Source organism: Sphaerodactylus townsendi, linkage group LG01 (assembly GCF_021028975.2).
Source record: "Sphaerodactylus townsendi isolate TG3544 linkage group LG01, MPM_Stown_v2.3, whole genome shotgun sequence".
NCBI lineage: Eukaryota > Metazoa > Chordata > Lepidosauria > Squamata > Sphaerodactylidae > Sphaerodactylus > Sphaerodactylus townsendi.
The window spans coordinates 173,474,587-173,493,875 of record NC_059425.1 but is presented as its reverse complement, the minus strand read 5'-3'; the positions used below and the strand labels follow the sequence as shown (position 1 = coordinate 173,493,875).

General features: G+C 47.5%; 1 protein-coding gene across 2 annotated transcripts in view; it reads left to right on the top strand.

The window, feature by feature from the left end:
- FGF18 (fibroblast growth factor 18) overlaps positions 1 to 18,598 on the top strand; it is a 154,890-nt gene extending 136,292 nt beyond the window's left edge. For both annotated transcript variants that reach the window (XM_048500062.1, XM_048500054.1), the window contains one exon: positions 17,531 to 18,598. In XM_048500062.1, the coding sequence (XP_048356019.1) occupies positions 17,531 to 17,797 (267 nt within the window). In that variant the 3' untranslated portion in view covers positions 17,798 to 18,598. The remainder of the gene's footprint in view (positions 1 to 17,530) is intronic.
- Positions 18,599 to 19,289: the final 691 nt, after the last annotated feature.

Sequence of the window (19,289 nt, the reverse complement as noted above, 5' to 3'; positions counted from 1 at the left end):
ACCCCCCCCCCCCCCCACCCCCCCCCCCCCCCACCCCCCCCCCCCCCCACCCCCCCCCCCCCCCACCCCCCCCCCCCCCCACCCCCCCCCCCCCCCACCCCCCCCCCCCCCCACCCCCCCCCCCCCCCACCCCCCCCCCCCCCCACCCCCCCCCCCCCCCACCCCCCCCCCCCCCCACCCCCCCCCCCCCCCACCCCCCCCCCCCCCCACCCCCCCCCCCCCCCACCCCCCCCCCCCCCCACCCCCCCCCCCCCCCACCCCCCCCCCCCCCCACCCCCCCCCCCCCCCACCCCCCCCCCCCCCCACCCCCCCCCCCCCCCACCCCCCCCCCCCCCCACCCCCCCCCCCCCCCACCCCCCCCCCCCCCCACCCCCCCCCCCCCCCACCCCCCCCCCCCCCCACCCCCCCCCCCCCCCACCCCCCCCCCCCCCCACCCCCCCCCCCCCCCACCCCCCCCCCCCCCCACCCCCCCCCCCCCCCACCCCCCCCCCCCCCCACCCCCCCCCCCCCCCACCCCCCCCCCCCCCCACCCCCCCCCCCCCCCACCCCCCCCCCCCCCCACCCCCCCCCCCCCCCACCCCCCCCCCCCCCCACCCCCCCCCCCCCCCACCCCCCCCCCCCCCCACCCCCCCCCCCCCCCACCCCCCCCCCCCCCCACCCCCCCCCCCCCCCACCCCCCCCCCCCCCCACCCCCCCCCCCCCCCACCCCCCCCCCCCCCCACCCCCCCCCCCCCCCACCCCCCCCCCCCCCCACCCCCCCCCCCCCCCACCCCCCCCCCCCCCCACCCCCCCCCCCCCCCACCCCCCCCCCCCCCCACCCCCCCCCCCCCCCACCCCCCCCCCCCCCCACCCCCCCCCCCCCCCACCCCCCCCCCCCCCCACCCCCCCCCCCCCCCACCCCCCCCCCCCCCCACCCCCCACTGGAGTGTAAGGTTCTCCACCACTGACCTAGATGGAGCCCATTACAGAATCTGGGATAGAGCCTGAGGGGTCTCTCGACATTGCAGCTTCTGCTTTCCTCTACGTCAGGCATTGTCCTTGGTGACAGAAGCTAATGTCATGAACAGTTTGGCATCCTCCAAGAATGATCCATCTTTCCTTAGGCAGAGAATCTTTTCTTCTTTCCTCTGAGGGTGAAATCTTTTAGGTTCCTTTGCTGCCTTTGGATCAGGACAAATAGAGGGAATCTACACCTCGTTCATCTTTACCTTTACCTTTGTCACAGATTATACATAAACTGTTTGATCTTTTGTATCATATATAAGGTAGCATTTCAACCAGAAAGGTAGGAGAGTTATTGGTGCTACACAGTTCGATTCCCTTTTCACCACCTTCCATCCTGGGAAGGTAGTGTTGCATCCTAGCTTAGAGTTTAGGTCAAAGTAATGTCCCAGCTCCATATGTTCCAGGACATTACTTTATCTATTTTTTCCCCAAATCCTCAGTCATCATCTGAGCAATCGCTCCACACACTCAGTCAGAAGGACACTCCTTTTTAATTTAAAACGTACAAGCTCATTTGGACAGGATAACAATCTGTCTTCTTTAAGGGGCCAAAGAAGGGAAAAGTTGCTTCTTTGCAAACTGTTTCTAGGCAGGGACTCTCTGCAGTTAAGTTAGTTTATGACGGTGCTAAAGTGGACTATCCACTCCAGATTAAGACTCGTTCTACCAGGACTCAAGACACGTCAGCTTCCTTCATCGTCAGGGTAGATCTCCAGGACAGGGTGGATCTCCATGAAGTTCATTCTCTGAGATTACTCCATCAATGTGGATCAGGGGCGGAGCACTCATAGGGACATGTCCTTGAGTGCATGCCAGCTGGTCACGTGGGGAGCAGAGATCGCCCCCCCCACACCTCTCCACTTGGGCCCGCCCCACCAGGCTGAGCCTCTGCCAGCCAAAGGAGCAGCCTGGCTGGGCTGGGCTGATGGGTGGTCTGGCTAACATAAGTGGGGTGGGGGAGGGAGGGGGCAGGCGGGCACGCGGAGCAGTTGTTGCCCCGGGTGCCATTTCCCCCCCTACACCTCTGATATGGATTCCAGGAGAGAAGCTGGGAAAGCAGTTTTGCAGTCATTAGTTCATTGACGAGCCCACCCCCTCCTCCACGGTAAATGAGTTTGCTGCACTGAAGACATGTTGCTCTTACCTGTTACAGTTGTGTATCAAGTGACAGGCATCTTTCCCTCCTTTCCCTGCTGTGGGCCGCTGTTTGCTGTAATAGTGCTCCTCCACTGTGGAGAAAGGAGGACTTGCCTCTATCATGTGAAAGGAGAACTTGCCTCTCCTTGCCTCTATCATGTGACCATTTGGGCAGAAAACGACCACTCTTGGCTCAAGATGGAGGGGAGGTGGAGCGCTCCAAGTGCTTTGAAGCTTCCGGATGTTTTCTGGTCAGTTCTCCACAGCTGGCCTATGCAGATAATTACAGTGGATGGAGCACTCATAGAACACAGGTTTGAGAGGCTAAGTGCACACCTTGGTTCCATTCAGCAAACACTACGGCAACATAGAGGAAGGGGTGCCGGCATTAGAGTGTTCAGCTATCATAGTGTAGTAAAGAATGGATTGAAGTGGAAATAGCATTATCCATCCTAGGTCCAGGGGTCGGCCCATAAAAACAGGTGGTGGAAAGTGCCGTCAAGTCACAGCTGACTTATAGCGACCCATAGTTTTCAAACCAGGAGATGTACAGAGGTGGTTTGCCATTGTCTGCCACTGAGAGTTCCTAGAAAACCCTGACTGGCCCAATGTCACCCAACAGGCTTCATGTGGAGAAGTTGTGAATCAGACCTCATTCTCCAGATTAGAGTCCACCACTCTTACCCACAACACCACAGTGGCTCTCTAGGACACTGGAGCACTCTGTAAAGAGCCACTCCACCCACTTCTCATTGCCAGCGGAAGCAGAAGAAGAGTTTGGATTTATACCTTGCCATTCTCTCTTGCGAGGAGACTCACAGGGACTTACAAACTCCTTTCCCTTCCTCTCCCCACAACAGGCACCTTGTAAGGTAGGTGGGGCTGAGAAAGTTTGGAGAGACGGCCAAGGTCAGCCAGCAAGAGGGGAATCAAATCTGGTTCTCCAGATGAGAGCGCACCACTCTTAACTACGACACCACTACTGCTGGAGTGCCAGAGAAGTGCCAGTTTGTGGGTCCTGTAGGGAGTTGCTACTCACTAAGTGGGAGCTCGGTTCAGATTTCAGAGCTGGCACCAGCACACAAGGACTCGAGCAATGGTTGGAGCAAGTGTCTGCTTTGGAGCTGTCCGTGGTCCTGCAGACTGTCCTTGCCGTTCCATGTCCTGTTACGTACTTTCTTCTGTTTTTTCCTTCTGCCCTTTGCCAACCCTTGCTGATGTCCAGCTAGATAGCCACTACTCTAGTGCCTCCCCTTTGTAATTCTAGTCTATCCCCAGTGAACTGGGTTAGGTTTGGCTGAGGGAGAGTAACCAGTTGAAAATCACTTTGTGAGTGTCATAGCAGAGGGGGAGGTTTGAATTGACATACCGAGCTGATCTTGACAGTGAGGTTCAGACACAGTCCCTTAGACGTTCACATTCTGCTTAGGACCTCTTCTTTGTCCTGCCAATTTTTTTTAAAGCGGTCTAATTTAACTGGTATTTTGATGCATGCAAATGTGTTGATATTATTCCATCTGCTATTGTCACACCAAATTAGTTTCTTTGGAAACCAGAAGGACTTGAAATTCAAACAATCCAGCATACCATCTTAACTCTTTTCATTGTCTCTTCAGATAACTTTGGAATTTTAAGCGTTTTCATCTTTCACTCCTTTCCTATATCTTTCGTGTCAGTTTTCTCCCCTAGTCACATGAAGGCCCGAAGCACATAAGTTCCTCCACCTAGTCTGAATTTGAACTTGCTAAACAATGAAAACAAATGAAGCAGAGTTTTACACTAAGAAGTGTGAAGATTTCCTGGTGAGATAACCGCTTTCCAAGCCAATATATGTAAAGTTACCAGAGACTCACTACAGTAATGCCAGATGGTGAGAATCTCTGTCATTTTGGAGGACCACAAACAAATTATTGTTTTCTGCCAAGTACTACATTGACTAACTTTTAATACTGGTTCTTGCCAGAAATGTTCCTCAGAGTGTAGTGAAGACTGGGAAGTATTTGTGTTGCACCTTTAAAATGGAAGCTGTTCTGCAGGATGTGTGTTTTGGAACAGACGGAAGCAACGACAAAAGACTGTCTTCTCTTAGAAATCAATGGCCATGAACCCGAGTATCTATTATTTGAGGGGGAATGTTAGATGAATAGGAAGATAGGGAAGTCACACTTCCTGAACAGAAGTCCCTCCATTGATTTTTATAATGGAAGAAAAGAAGACAACTTCGGATTTATACCTCACTTTTCTCAACTGTACGGAGTCTCAAAGCAGCTTATAAACTCCTTCCCTTCCTCTCCCCACAGCAAACACCTTGTGAGGGAGGTGGGGCTGAGAGAGTTCTGACCAATTGGCCATGTCAGCAGGGGCTGATGGGAAATGTAGTCCATGAACATCTGAAGCGCCAGAGTTGGACACCTCTGCCCTATGGGTTTGCCATAAATCAGCTGTGACTTGAGGGCACAAAAAAAATATGTTGCCTGAAGTGTGATTTTCAGTTACCACACCACACCACTAAACATTGCAGACATTGAATATTAAAACAACAGTGGCATTTCCACACAAGACTTTTTTGTTTTGTGTGTGTGTTCTTCCTAAGAAGAGCTAAAATAATATGCTTGAATCACTGGAAAGCAGTGTGGTTGGTAGATAGGTGTTAATTAATTCACTGCAGCCCTTGGAAAGAAGGAGAGAAGAGAAAGGGGGGGGGGAAATACAGGAAATAATCAACAATCAAAATGTCACAATACTGTAGCTGGCTCAGAAGTGAGTTTACTGAAGTGTCCTCGGCTATATCTGTAGGTTTAACTTACAATGCAACCCTAACAAAAGTTAATACTTATGCACACTGAAGTAATGTGTAGAGCCAGCCTGGTGTGGTGGTTAAGGTAGGTGCACTCTAATCTGGAAAACCGGATTTGACTCCCCGCTCTGCCACATGAGCTGTGGAGGTTTATCTGGTGAACCAGAATAGCTTGTGCAGTCCAACACATGCCAGCTGGGTGACCTTGGGCTAGTCACCGTTCCTCGGAGCTCTCTCAGCCCCACCCACCTCACAGGTGTTTGTTGTGGGGGGTGGGAGGGAAAGAAGATTGTAAGCCCCTTTGAATCTCCTTATGGGAGAGAAAGGGGGATATAAATCCAAACAACAACAACAACAACCACAACAACAACTCCTCCTCCTCTTCTCCTTCTCCTTCTTCTCCTTCTTCTTCTCCTTCTTCTCCTTCTTCTCCTTCTCCTTCTTCTTCTTCTTCTTCTTCTTCTTCTTCTTCTTCTTCTTCTTCTTCTTCTTCTCCTCCTCCTCCTCCTTCTCCTCCTCCTCCTCCTCCTCCTCCTCCTCCTCCTCCTCCTCCTCCTCCTCCTCCTCCTCCTCCTCCTCCTCCTCCTCCTCCTCCTCCTCCTCCTCCTCCTCCTCCTCCTCCTCCTTCCATGGTCAGCTCATTTTAGTCTCCAAAGGAAACTATAGATGAAGAAAACGTGATCTTGTTATTTCTGAAGATTTACCCCCTTTATCGGCTTTGTGATCTCAGATGGCTACGGAAACATCACAGAATGCCTCAAACATCTTTACTCAAGAATTCATAGCCCAGATTAGCTTGATCTTGTTGGAACTTGGAAGCTAAGGAGGGTCGGTACTTGGATGGGAGACCACCGAGGAAGACTCTGCAGAGGCAGGCAATGGCAAACAACCTCTGCTTGTTTCTTGCCTTGAAAACCCCACGTGGGGTCGCCATAAATTGGTTGCAAAGACAGCTGCCTTTATTGCCCTGGTAACCTAGATTAGCCTGATCTTGTTTGAGGTCGAAAGCTCAGTTGGGTCGGCCACAGTCAGCACTTGAATGGGGAACCACCAAGGATGACTGGGGTTGCTATGCAAAGGAAGGCACTGGCAAATGATTTTTGCTCATTACCTGGAAAACTCCACCAAATGGAATGTCATGGGGCTGCCATGAGCCAGCACACTTTACCTTTAACATAAACTGGATATGTTTTGAAATGTGCATATGTTCGAGCTATTCCATTATTTTCAGTGGGACATACATTATATCCCACCCACAATGCAGACGCTGTCTCAACTCCTCCGTTTTCAGTAAGGGTGCATATTTGGCATTTGCATTGGAGTGTTCATTCCATAACAATTGTTGTGCAAGAATTTCAACATCTAGGCACCATTTTCCCTCTCTTCTACAAGAATTTGTCTGCATGGCTGCCAGTGGTCATTTCCCCAATAAAGGAAGTCAATCAAAGAAAACTGGATGTAAGAAAATTAAACAGAATTCTCTAAACCGGGGAAACCAGCAATATTTGGGTCAGATGATGAACCTGCCAGATTTCTGCAGCGTCTCTGAAATAAATATTGTAGTGATTGTCCTACAAAAGGAGTCAGATACTGGATTTGACAGACGTGCTGCTGTTGTTATTCAGAGATCTGTGAAGCATTCATTCAGTGGATGCTGGAAGAATCTGTTGCTTTGTGTAGGCATTTTGTCTCTCAGGCCCCTTCCGCACATTCAGAATAATGCCCTTTCAATCCACATTCAATGCACTTTGCAGCTGTGCGGAATAGCAAAATCCACTTGTAAACAATTGTGAAAGTGGATTGAAAGTGTGTTATTCTGCATGTGTGGAAGGGGCCTCATCAGTTGAACTGGATTTTGGTATTTTGTAAATGGAAGCTCTTCTGTTGTGGTTGCATTCCAATTTGTTGTGGTTGCATTCCAGTTTGGTTAGACTGCCAGGTAGATAATTTTAAATTCAGCCTGACATGTCATAAAACAAAAATGTAAATATTTAAGCTCTCAGTTAAGCTGCTATGTATTATCTTCAGTTCTTTCTGCTTTCAGAGTACTTAGATCTACTGGCAGATCTCACAGCCAAGCCATGAACCAAATTCTCTTCCCATTCCCACGTCTCACATTTTGTTTGTTCAGTGAGCAGATATTCCAGAGATTTTACCTGGGAGCTTTCCATTTGCAGAGCAGTGATTCTGGAAGAACATAAATAAAAACTGACCTTTTGTATCAGGCCCTTTTTGCACAAATCTAAAACATTTCAAAATGTTTTCCAGTCCTGTCCCTTTTGTTTGCACTCATCCCCTTGAAATGATTCCTGCCCCTTATTTTGTGATTTCCCCCCCCCCTTTTTAGTTTTGTATTTAATCGATGCTTCAATGCTTCAGAGCCCTCCGGAGGTAGGGCAGTATACAAATCCCAGTAATGAATGAATGAATGAATGAATGAATGAATGAATGAATGAATGAATGAATGAATGAATGAATGAATGCTTCACAGCCTCATGCACCAGTGTATACTCCTCGTATTCTGAATGCTTTGAAGATTGCCGCCCCCCAATAAAAGAAAAACAGAGAAATGCTGCAAATAAACAGATGAGGGGTGGGGGGAACTGAGTGAGCTCAGGCAATGCACTGAGGAGGAAGTTCAGGGAAGCAGAGAAGCGTGGGAAATGTAGTCAATAGATCGCACAGCCACTGAAGACACTCTCAAAACCCTTCAGCCACAGAATTGCTTTAAAGGGGGATTCATTTAAAACTTTTTGAGGCTGGGGTAAAAACAATGCGGAACTCCTTGGAGGAAACTTTTTATTTCTTGCCTCAAAGATGTTTTAAATGAATTGTGCTGAAAATCCCCGACCCCAGCATTCTGTTTCCTGCAGGAGCCAAACAGGGGCCCCAGAGGGCTCCTTATGCACAGAGGATTCATGCACTCCCTGCATCGTTCCCCCAGCAAATGGCATTCAATGCTGTACTGCTGCTAAATATGTGGGTTTTATTTAGGTAGCATGGACGACTGCATTGCCCCATTTACAATCCCTGAGAGACTGTGCCTTCTTTGTCCTCATCTATGATCTGCCTTGATTTGGGTTTTAAATTTGCGGAGTAAAATGGCTTAGAGTTTCAAAGAGTAACAGTTCAGTGGCAGCAAGAGTTTGCCATGTGCGGTGCCTGATCCTGAGCAGCTCACGGCACTAGTAGTAGGTTACAAAGATGTAGGTAACGTCTAAATAAGCACTAACACATAAAACACGTCACCCGCTAGGCAGCCAATTTAGGTTTGGAATTTCTTATATATTAAGGAACAATGCTCATCACATATAATTGTAATCATATATCTATCTCATATCAACAAATTTCATCATTCACTGTTGTATCATCACATGAATTATTTTTCTCTTTTTCTATTCAATAACCTAAACATAAACAGTCCCTTCAAAGGTGTTTCCACATTCATTCAAATTCCAGGTTCTTGCAGAGAAAAATAATTCATGTGATGATACAACAGTGAATGATGAAATTTGTTGATATGAGATAGATATATGATTACAATTATATGTGATGAGCATTGCTCCTTAATATATAAGAAATACCAAATCTAAATTGGCTGCCTAGTGGGTGACATGTTTTATGTGTTAGTACTAGTGGTAGGTTGCCATTTTATTTATTTATTTACTTGCCTTTCTCCCCAGTAAGTACCCAAAGTGGCTTACATCTGTCTCCTCTCCTCCATTTTATCCTCCCAACAACCCTACAGGGTAGGCTTGGCTAAGGGTGTGCAATTGGCCCAAGGTCACCCAAGCGAGCTTCCGTGTCAGGGTGGGTATATGCATATAATGAACACAGGTATAGTGCACAGACAATCAAACATAGACAAAATACTATACCCTGGCTTCTCTGAGCCCATGCGGAGTTCAGACTCAGCTAGAACATTTCAGGTCTGGGTTTAATACACCCCCAAAATTTCAAATTCCCGGAAGAAGTCAGTGGGGAGGTGTGACTTTTTTCAGGTTTTTGAAAATTTCTGGGACTATTGAACACCAAAAATATTGAAAAAAATGGTGCAAACTCCTACAGATAATACGTGTGTTCACTGTAACTTGTGAACAGTGCTTGTAAGACAAGGTGAAACAATTGCTTGTAAGGATAAAAACCCACTGGTCTACTGCAATTGATAGCCACTCTCTAAGGAGTCAAGTTTCTTTCCCATGTGCTCTGCTACTTTGCTGAGATACCACCCTGATCCTATTAGCAAATCTAGAGTTTGGGTGCTGTGTGGTTTCCGGGATGTATGGCCGTGTTCTAGCAGCATTCTCTCCTGACTTTTCGCCTGCATCTGTGGCTGGCATCTTCAGAGGATCTGATGTTGGGAAAGCAAGTGGAGTATATATATCTGTTGGAGTGTCCCGGGTGGGTGAAGAAATATTGTCTGTGAGTAACAAAGAAGACAACCAGGTCAATAGTTGAGGGCATCTGAATAGAAGTATGAGTAACAATGAAGTCTATAGCATGGGAGTAACAATGGAGATAGCAAGGTCACTGGTGGGAGCATCTGAATAGAAGTATCCTGGCCTTTGTTTCCTTTGTCTATAGTCATCCTGTGTTTGTGTGGAGCTGGTTAGACACTGTCTTGATTCTAGTATTTTTTAACACTGGCTAGAGTTGTTAGAAGTTATTAAATCTAGAGTTGTTAGAAGTTATTAAAGTTACCCATGAGAAGAGCATTAAGCTGGAATCTGTGCCCCAGCAAAGATGTACTATTTCACAAGAAAGCCTTATTATAAATGTGACTTCCCAACCCCCATTGTGATACAACATCCCAGAATTCCTAAGGAAGCCTGTTCGGCTGCTGCAGTGCCCCTCTGACATCTTCGCTGAAGTTTCTGCCACGACTCCTGACAATGTTTCTCAGAGGAACCTTCATTTCCAGAGGCCAGCAATGCTGGAGGAAGAATGCATGTAATGACTAACACTTGACACCTTTCCCGCTGCTCGCAACGGCCTGGCGTGCAGCGCTGTGAAGCAGCTGAAAATGCACGGGGCCACGGGGGGGAATCTCTACGGTCATATTTTCAGGATTTCTTGGCCTGGAGTCAGACAGCTGAGAACGGACAATTCTTGGGACGGTTCTTTGCAATGGCATTATTATGTAAAAGATTGTGGCTTCAGCTCAACAGCTTCCTCGACGCCCCCTTCGATCTGCCAAGAATTCTGGTAGATTTATGAGCTGTTGTTACTGAGGTCTCCCCCCTGTTCTTTTCGACCAAAACATTAGACGTGGAATGCTTCAAGTATTATTTGGCGCACAGGGCAGCCTGCAGAGAATGATAAGGGGAAGAAACACAGAGGTGTCCTCTGGCATGTGGAAGGGTTTTTACTCTCGTGGTCGGGCTGTGAGGAAAAGATGCTCTCCCTCTTGCACAGGAAGTCTGTTGTAGAAGCCGCCTGTTTCAACATGGGGCAAAGCCTTGTGCAAGTGTTTGAGCACCTGCTCTAGCTGGTGCTTGATGGCTTACCAGTGTTCTCTGGGTCCAACCCAGAATGTGTAAAGATGACCTGGAAAAAAGGCCCTTCTTCTCTGGTAAGATATCAGTTCACACTGGGCATCACAGCTTGCATTATCTTATCATAAGAACACAAGAACAAGCCAGCTGGATCAGACCAGAGTCCATCTAGTCCAGCTCTCTGCTACTTACAGTGGCCCACCAGGTGCCTTTGGGAGCTCCCCTGCAGGATGTGAACGCAATGGCCTTCTGCTGCTGCTGCTCCCGAGCACCTGGTCTGCTAAGGCATTTGCAATCTCAGATCAAGGAGGATCAAGATTGGTAGCCATTAATCGACTTCTCCTCCATAAATCTGTCCAAGCCCCTTTTAAAGTTATCCAGGTTAGTGGCCATCACCACCTCCTGTGGCAGCATATTCCAAACACCAATCACACGTTGCGTGAAGAAGTGTTTCCTTTTATTAGTCCTAATTCTTCCCCCCAGCATTTTCAATGAATGCCCCCTGGTTCTTGAAGTATTGTGAGAAGAGAGAGAAAAATTTCTCTCTGTCCAGCATTTTCTACCCCATGCATAATTTTATAGACTTCAATCATATCCCCCCTCAGACGTCTGCTCTCCAAACTAAAGAGTCCCAAACACTGCAGCCTCTCCTCATAAGGAAGGTGCTCCAGTCCCTCAATCATCCTCGTTGCCCTTCTCTGCACTTTTTCTATCTCTTCGATATCCTTTTTTTTGAGAGATCGCGGCTGACCAGAACTGGACACAGTACTCCAAGTGCGGTCACACCACTGCTTTATATAAGGGCATGGCAATCTTTGCAGTTTTATTATCAATTCCTTTCCTAATGATCCCCAGCATAGAGTTTGCCATTTTCACAGAAGGTGTTAGGTCTCGAACCTTAAGACAATAAGCGGACTCTGTATAGTGGCTCTCCAGATGTTCATGGATTGCAAATCCCATCAGCTGCTGGGAACTGTAGCCCATGAACATCTGGAGAGCCACAGGTTGCAGACCCCTGGTATAGTTGATCAGTAGCATTTATTGAGAAGTATCCGAGCACCAAAGCCTGGCAAAGCCAGTTCTGAGGAAATCTGGCTTTTGCCACTCCTTTATCCCTGGCAAGTCCCCGCTCTCGAATTCCCAAGAAATTGTGAAAAACAGTCTCCGGAGCTGAGGCGCCCCAAGGCCAGTGGCAGATAGTAAGGGAGAGCCGCCTGGCTTCCCACCCTCACAAGATAATGGAAATGACTCCATTTCTCGTGAAATCAGGGTGTCAGGGGAAAGCCTAGTTATCTACAAAGCGTGTTAAGCCATAAAGCAAAGATCAAGGAAAGAATGCCCCAGATGGCAGTGGTAACGTATAGCAGGGTGGTTACATATATCTTCTAGCAGCATTTGTTTTGCAGCCTTAAGCAATTACAGTGAGGTAGGGATGCATCTCAAGCACTTCAATACAATCCCCCTGACAGAAGGAGGCCAATACAGGTTTCTGGCTTAGCCTTGATCTATTCCAAGACCAGAACCAGGTTTTACTGGGCCACTGTGGACAAGATTTCCCTGGACGCCTGTTCTGGAGATCTCTCTTCCCCCATCACCCAATTCTGACCACATTTGGAGCTATTTTATAGTGGAGCAAAGTGTGATTTTTCTCACTTTCCCGCTGATGCAGGGAAGTCTTAAAAAATCCTCACTGGAAAGTTGAAACAGCCTCTGGGTTACATGGGAAGGAAGCAGCGGATTGTAGTTCTGTTTCTTCTGCTGGCTTCAGCCTCTCCTGCTGGCAAGTGGGATTCTGATTTGGCATCTGATGCTGGGTCCTCTGGCCAGGTACAGGTCTTGGCTGCCACTTGGGCTGGATGGCCCAGATCATAGGTGTCAAACTCGTGGCCCTCCAGATGTTATGGACTACAGTTCCCATCATTCCCTGCCAGCATCATGCTAGGATTGGCAGCCTCCAGGTAGGAGCTGGCCGTCTCCCAGGATTACAAGCAATCTCCAGACGGCAGAGGCTAGTTCCCCTGAAGAAAATGGCTGCTCTGGACAGCAAACTCTATGGTACTGTACCCCACTGAGGTACTTCAACATCCAATCTCCAGGAATCTCCCAACCCAGAGTTCCCAACTCTATTTAGTACAGGGTCAAGTGGGACTTGCCTGCCTTCTGAAATTTCCTTTTAGAAGAAGAAGAGTTTGGACTTATACCCCCCTTTCTCTTTTCCCTCCCCGCCCCCACACAACAAACCAGTGGTGGGATCCAAAAATTGTAGTAACAGGTTCCCTTGGTGGTGGGATTCAAACTGTGGCGTAGCGCCAATGGGGCTGGGTGGGGCATGACAGGGCGTGGCTGGGCATTCCGTGGGCGGGGCATTCCTGGGTGGGGCTGTGGCAAGGACGCAGCTGCTGCGCCGGTCCTTGGGCTGGAAACGAATGCACACAGGCGCAGGCTGCCACGCACGCCGGTGCACCTCCTGCTAGACTGCTTCAAGTTCTGCGTGCTACTGCTGAGGAGCAGAGGAGGAGCGTAACTAAGACAAAAAATCACATGGCAAAATCACCAATTAGTAACCCCCTCTCGGCACACACAAATAATTAGTAACCTACTCTCGGGAACCTGTGAGAACCTGCTGGATCCCACCTCTGCAACAAACACCCTGTGAGGTATGTGGGGCTGAGAGAGCTCAGAAAAGCTGTAACTAGCCCAAGGTCACCCAGCTGGCATGTGTTGGCATGTGTGCACAAGCTAATCTGGTTCACCAGATAAGCCTCTGCAGCTCAAGTGGCACAGCGGGGAATCAAACCCGGTTCTGCAGATTAGAATGCGTTTGCTCTTAACCACTCTGCCACTGCTCCTTTTAGTGACTCAGATATATTTTTTCAGGGTTTTGGTTTTTTACTTTATTTATAGCCTTCCTATCTTGCTGGGACTCCACATTTAAGCCATTCTTTACTGGGACTACAGGTGTAAGTCAGTGCAATCAATGGGATGAGAAATTCAGTAAGCAGTGTAATGCTGCCGAGATTGCAGAAGTATGAAATGAAGCATAACTCATTGAACATACATTAAACAATGCCGACTGTGGTATTATAAAAACAGAAGACAAGGCAGGGAAAACAGTATCTATAACTGACAGGCAATACATATGATACGTGCAATGTTTCTTATTTTAAAAAGCATCCTCCGATGTCTTTTTCAATATTGCAACTCTCCTCTAGGATTTCCTCCTGAGACCCCAAGAACGATCCCTTCCCCAAGAACAAGTTTCAGGGTCAGATATGCAGAATAAAGTACTTTCATCCCACTTTCAACCCACAATTGTTTGCAAGTGAATTTTGCTATTTCGCACAGTAAAATCCAGCTGCAAAGTGGATTGAAAGTGGATTGGGAGTGCATTATTCTGCATGTGCGGAAGGGGCCCAAGATCTGAGGTTGCCAATACAGGTTTGTGGCTTAGCCTTGACCTGTTCCGAGACCACAACCAGGTTTTAATAGGCCACTTTGGACAAGGTTTCCAACCTCCAAGTACTAGCTGGAGATCTCCCTAGGATTACAACTGATCCCCAGGCAACAGAGATCAGTTTTCTTGGAGAAAATAGCCATTTTGGGAGGTGGACTCTATGGCATTCTATCCCCTTGAAATTCCCCTCCTATCCTCCTCAGTCTCCATCCCCCAAATACTTCCCAACCCAAAGCTGGCATCTGGCAAGTATAATTACAGAGTTGTTAGAAAGATCACAAAGTAAGTTTGTGTAGCGCTTTGAATGCTGTGAAGGTTGACCTGCAAAGCTTAAATAGACACACAATCAGAAGTCATTGGAAGACTAGTTGGTGGTGAGTTTTGCAAACAGTTTTAGGATTCATTTGCAAAACTGTATTTGTTGCAAGATTCCCCTCCCCTTGAGGACAAAATGGACTGTTTCTTAGCCATTGTTACCACAAGCTGCAGTTCTGCACAGTTACTTGGGAGTAAGGAGCATCGTAACCCCCTGGCAGTCTGTGAGTGCTGAAACTTGAGCTCTTTTTCTGTGCAGGAAACTATTAGCGTTGTTTGCGCCTCGCTTGGCAGGACAACGCGTTTGTGCTGGGGCACACTGACCTTTGATCCTTTTCCAGCTAAGAACCTGCAGGATAGGGGAGGGAAACCAAAGCCCATAAGCAGACCAAATTGGACTGTCAAAAGTTGGAGAAGGGAGGAGCCGAGCAGATTTTTTTGGGGGAAAGGTAAATATAATGGTAGCAAATGTTTCAGCAGATTTGCCTCCTATAGGCGCAAGATGTTTACTACTGGAGAGACCATTAACCAGATGTTCTACACAAACAATCCAAGACTACTTTGTGGATTTTGGGGTGTGTTTTTTTTCAACACCCAGTCTATTGGAAACCCTTTTCACCCCATTGGCTTCACACTGAACACGGACCCTCGTGCAAAGATGTCACTTAATGCTGGTGCCCACCTCTCAGAATGTCGCTCCCACACTTTTTAACATTTCAGCCTTTCTGCACCCCTTCTTCTCTGGCTGTATTCTCTGCTGGTGTAAATTAAGGCTCTTCCACTGGAAGGAGTGCCACTTGGTATTTCCCAACCTGGAACTGGCAACCCTACAGAAAAGTGTGGTCAGGAACTGTGTTCTCTTCACATAGCACTGCTATCAGCAACATTAGAAGAGTTTTACAAGAGCCGTTATCTGCAAATTTGTTTCCTTCCCTGCTCTCATTCTTGAGGTCTGTGACAGAGCCAACTTTGGAAGTTACTTTTCAGCCACCCCAGAACAAATGGCTATTAAACTGCAGTTGTATAGTTTGCACTTAAAAAAAAATTAAATCCAGTGCCCAAGGCTTCCAGATTCAGTAAAAGAAATGATGGATCTGATGAGTGGCATGAAGTGCACACATTTTGCATCGATTTTGTTGGTTTTGCGTAACCTATTCTGCATTTTTGCCGTGTTTCATAATTTTGGTTTCGCCAGAGGGAACACTGGACTTCCATCCCATGAAAATATTTTTCTGCATCCTGCCTGACTGGGACAAATTACACCCATAAGTTTTCAAAGCACACTCCACAATCATGAGAGCTAGAAACTTTTTTTTTTTTTAAAGAAAGCTAAAATGTTCAGGAGACTGAATTCTGAATTCGTTGCCAAACTCTGCCCTTCTTTTACACTTCTGCGGGATTAGGGGCTGCCCCCAACCCCATGCTTCTGTTTGGTTCACAGGTGTGGGTAGAGTGTCAGGCAAAGAGACCAGTGGTGTACCGCCCAGGGGGACATGTGGGGTTCAATGCCCCCGGGCTGTGGCCATTTAGTCATGTGGGGGTGGAAAATTACCCTCCACACCCCTCCTCCCCCCAGGTCCATACACTGACTTCAAGACCTGTTTGGTCATGGTGGGGGAGGGCGGCCACTCATATAGGGGGGAGGGGGCGGAAACCTCAGATTTTGCACCAGGCTACATTTTCCCTACATACGCCTCTAAAAGAGACCCAGGCTTAAATGCTCACTCTGCTATCAACCTCACTGGCTTACTTTGGTCCAGTTATACTCTCACAGCCAACCTAACCAACTTCACAGGGTTGAGTGAGGGAAAAAAGGAAGATGGGAAGAGCTGTGGGGTTCTCATGAGCTGTTTGGAAAGAAGAGCGTAACATTTTAAAAAATCTTTGCACTAAGGCTTTTTAAGACCCAGCCTCTGTTTTAAAGTGTGGCTGCTTCTTTCTACTGCAAGGCCAGCTGACCTGGAAAGTGATTAGGAGGTTGGAACAGAGGGGGCTAGCGATCCTTTGGGTGCCTTGATTCAGGCAGATCAGTTGACGTGCTTTCCTGTGATGTTTCAGTGGGGTCTGGGCAGAGGTGTAGCTAGGGAAAATGGAGCCTGCCGCAAAATCTGAGTTTTGCACACGCCCCTCCCCCAATGTTCGGGGCTTTTTGGTATTTTTAGTGTTTTCCAGTTTTTGGTCTGCAGGGGGAGCAGTTATTAGGCTAGCAGCACCACAATTTCCAGGTATTTCTCAACCTGGACCTTGCAACCCTATTCGCGTCTCTCACCTGGTTTGGCTTCCCTGACTCTTGGTCACTCATTCATAAACTCATTTCCCCACTTCTTTGTCTGCTCCTGGGTAATACCATTGCATTCATCACTATACAGTGGAACCTCGGTTTTCGCCGGTAATCCGTCCGGCGACACTCAGCGAAAACTGAAACCGGCGAAAACCAAAGCTACGCCATTTGCGCATGCGCTACGCAAACGGAGTAGCGAATTTACACAAAAAGTGTAAATTTACGCAAATGGCGTAGCAAATTTATGCAAAAAGTGTAAATTTACGCAAACGGCGTAGCCGAAAACCAAGACGCCCAGCAAAAACCGAGGCAAAAAAAAAACGGCCGGGGGCAACCGGCGAAAACTGAAACGGACAAAAACCAAAGGTGACGATTACTGAGGTTCCACTGTATTACCTGAAATTGGTCAGGCTTGTTTGTTTATTTCTCAATGTCTACTCATGTGAAGAGGTCAGGGGTTTTCTTTTCTGCAGGGAGGGGAGTTACCCTGAAATTAGATTTTGTGTCAAAAATGTTTCCACAATGCTGGGTATTCCTTGGATCTGCGGGACCCTAAACTGAGACTTCAGCTGGATTTTTGCATCCATGCCCAACTGAGCCCTGTCTATTAGATCAAAGAATGGTTATTCCATGCTGGTGTTTTAAATTGTTTATATTGTTCTCAGTGGTCTGAAAATCATCTCAGGCACCTTAGTACCCTCTTTCCCCGAATATAAGACATCCCCGGAAAATAAGACGTAGTAGAGGTTTTGCTGAAGTGCGAAATATAAGGCATCCCCCAAAAGTAAGACGTAGCCAAGTTTTTGTTTGGAAGCATGCCTGATGAGCAGAATACAGAAATAGAAGACATCCCCTGAAAATAAGACATAGCGCATCTTTGGGAGCAAAAATTAATATAAGACACTGTCTTATATTCGGGGAAACACAGTAGACAGGGCGGGAAAGGGGATGATACTCCAATAGTAGAAAACTATCAAACGTGCCCCACTCAATAGTTTTGGTGATTGATGATGACTGACTGATTGACTTACCTGTTTCATTTGCAGCCGGATGGAGCCAGCAAGGAGTGTGTCTTCATCGAGAAGGTCTTGGAGAACAATTATACCGCGCTGATGTCAGCAAAGTACTCGGGCTGGTACGTTGGCTTTACCAAGAAAGGGAGGCCTCGGAAAGGGCCCAAGACACGAGAAAACCAGCAAGACGTCCATTTTATGAAAAGAAACCCAAAGGGACAACTGGAATTACAGAAACCTTTCAAGTATACCACAGTGACCAAGAGGACTAAGCGGATACGGCCCACCAACCTCAGTTAAAAGATAGACAAAAGACAGTATCGTGCGACTAAACTACAAAAGATAAGACTGTACCAGAGAAATATTTTTACACTAAAAAAATAAGGGAGAAGCTCTATTTTTGTACATTGTGTTTAATTTTTTTTTTTAAAGACTAGATTGAAAAAAAATAACGCTGGGGAAGTTGTAAAAGATTTATTGTGACTTGAAGAAGAAAATGAATGGTTCTATTTAAATTGACTTTTTTTTTTGCTGTGGATTGATCTACAGGTGCTTATATCTCTTTAGGAATGGACGACTTTTTCAAGCCAATGCCCAGAGAGAAGGAGGAAAAAAAAGAGTTAACCTTACAATTAAAAACCAACCACAAACCAAAGAAAAACCAAAGTTCTTTTCCCAAAGTCCCTCTGATCCCACCCCGCCCCCTTGGATAATTCTCTGGTGTCGCAGTGGTCTCTTTCGATTGGCTGCTGCGAGCTAGACCGGGACAAGATGGTGCACGAACCCGTCAGTCATTGGGCTTCCATGGAGAGCTCAATACCTCAGTCCTTTGTAACCTTTCCGACGACATAAGGTGTCACGGCTCTGTGATCCTGCATTGTGCTCACTTCTGGAGAATGCTGCTACCTTCGAGTGACTTAAGTAAAAAAAAATAACCTAATACACCAATGATAAGGGAATATTTTTAAACCAGCTCTATTATATATAAATATATATATTATATATTATATATATTAGCTATTTATTTCACCTCTCTGTATATTGCAGTTCCATGAACCAAGTATTACTGCCTCAACAATTAAAAGAAAGTTATTTAAAACACACATTACATGAATTACTGCTGTTCACATGTCCTCCCTTTTGTCTAGCTTTGTACTGAACTAAACCGATACCCTAAAAATTGCTGCCTGTGTTTTGAACTCAGTAAGAATTCCAGCCTCTGTATTAGAATCCAGAACTGACTGGCAGAAATAATCTCATTCCACAGTAATTGTATTCTGCCTTGACTGAGTGCAGGTGGAGTTTAAAAATATGGCATGCGAAGGAGATTTTTATTTGGGGGTGTGTCTGTGTTATGCAAATCACTGTTTCTGCCAATACTTAGGTGCAGCATGGGAGGGAGGGGTAATTCCCACAGATCTCCAACAGTGCACCAGTACTAAGTTCTTAGGGCTGATTCACATGTTACTAAGTTCTCTCGACTGCCGCACATACTTTGGATTAGACACGCATTTGGAATCCTGTGCTCGGAATTATTATTCCCATGTGTACACAGACCGAGTTCAGACTGGGCTTCCAGAGATAGTGATTTACCAACCTGAAACAGCCCTGGCAGGGGAAACACTATCTCCCCATTTGGGCAATGTACCAAGGACCAATGGCTAAATGTTAGTTTTCCCCAGTAGGACAGATATCAGATCCCTAGTGCTGTTTGGGTTGGGAGAACAGCCCAAGGGTCTCCTCTCCCCATGTGCCGGGGTCCCAGTCGGAATTGGGCTTGCTCACATCTGGG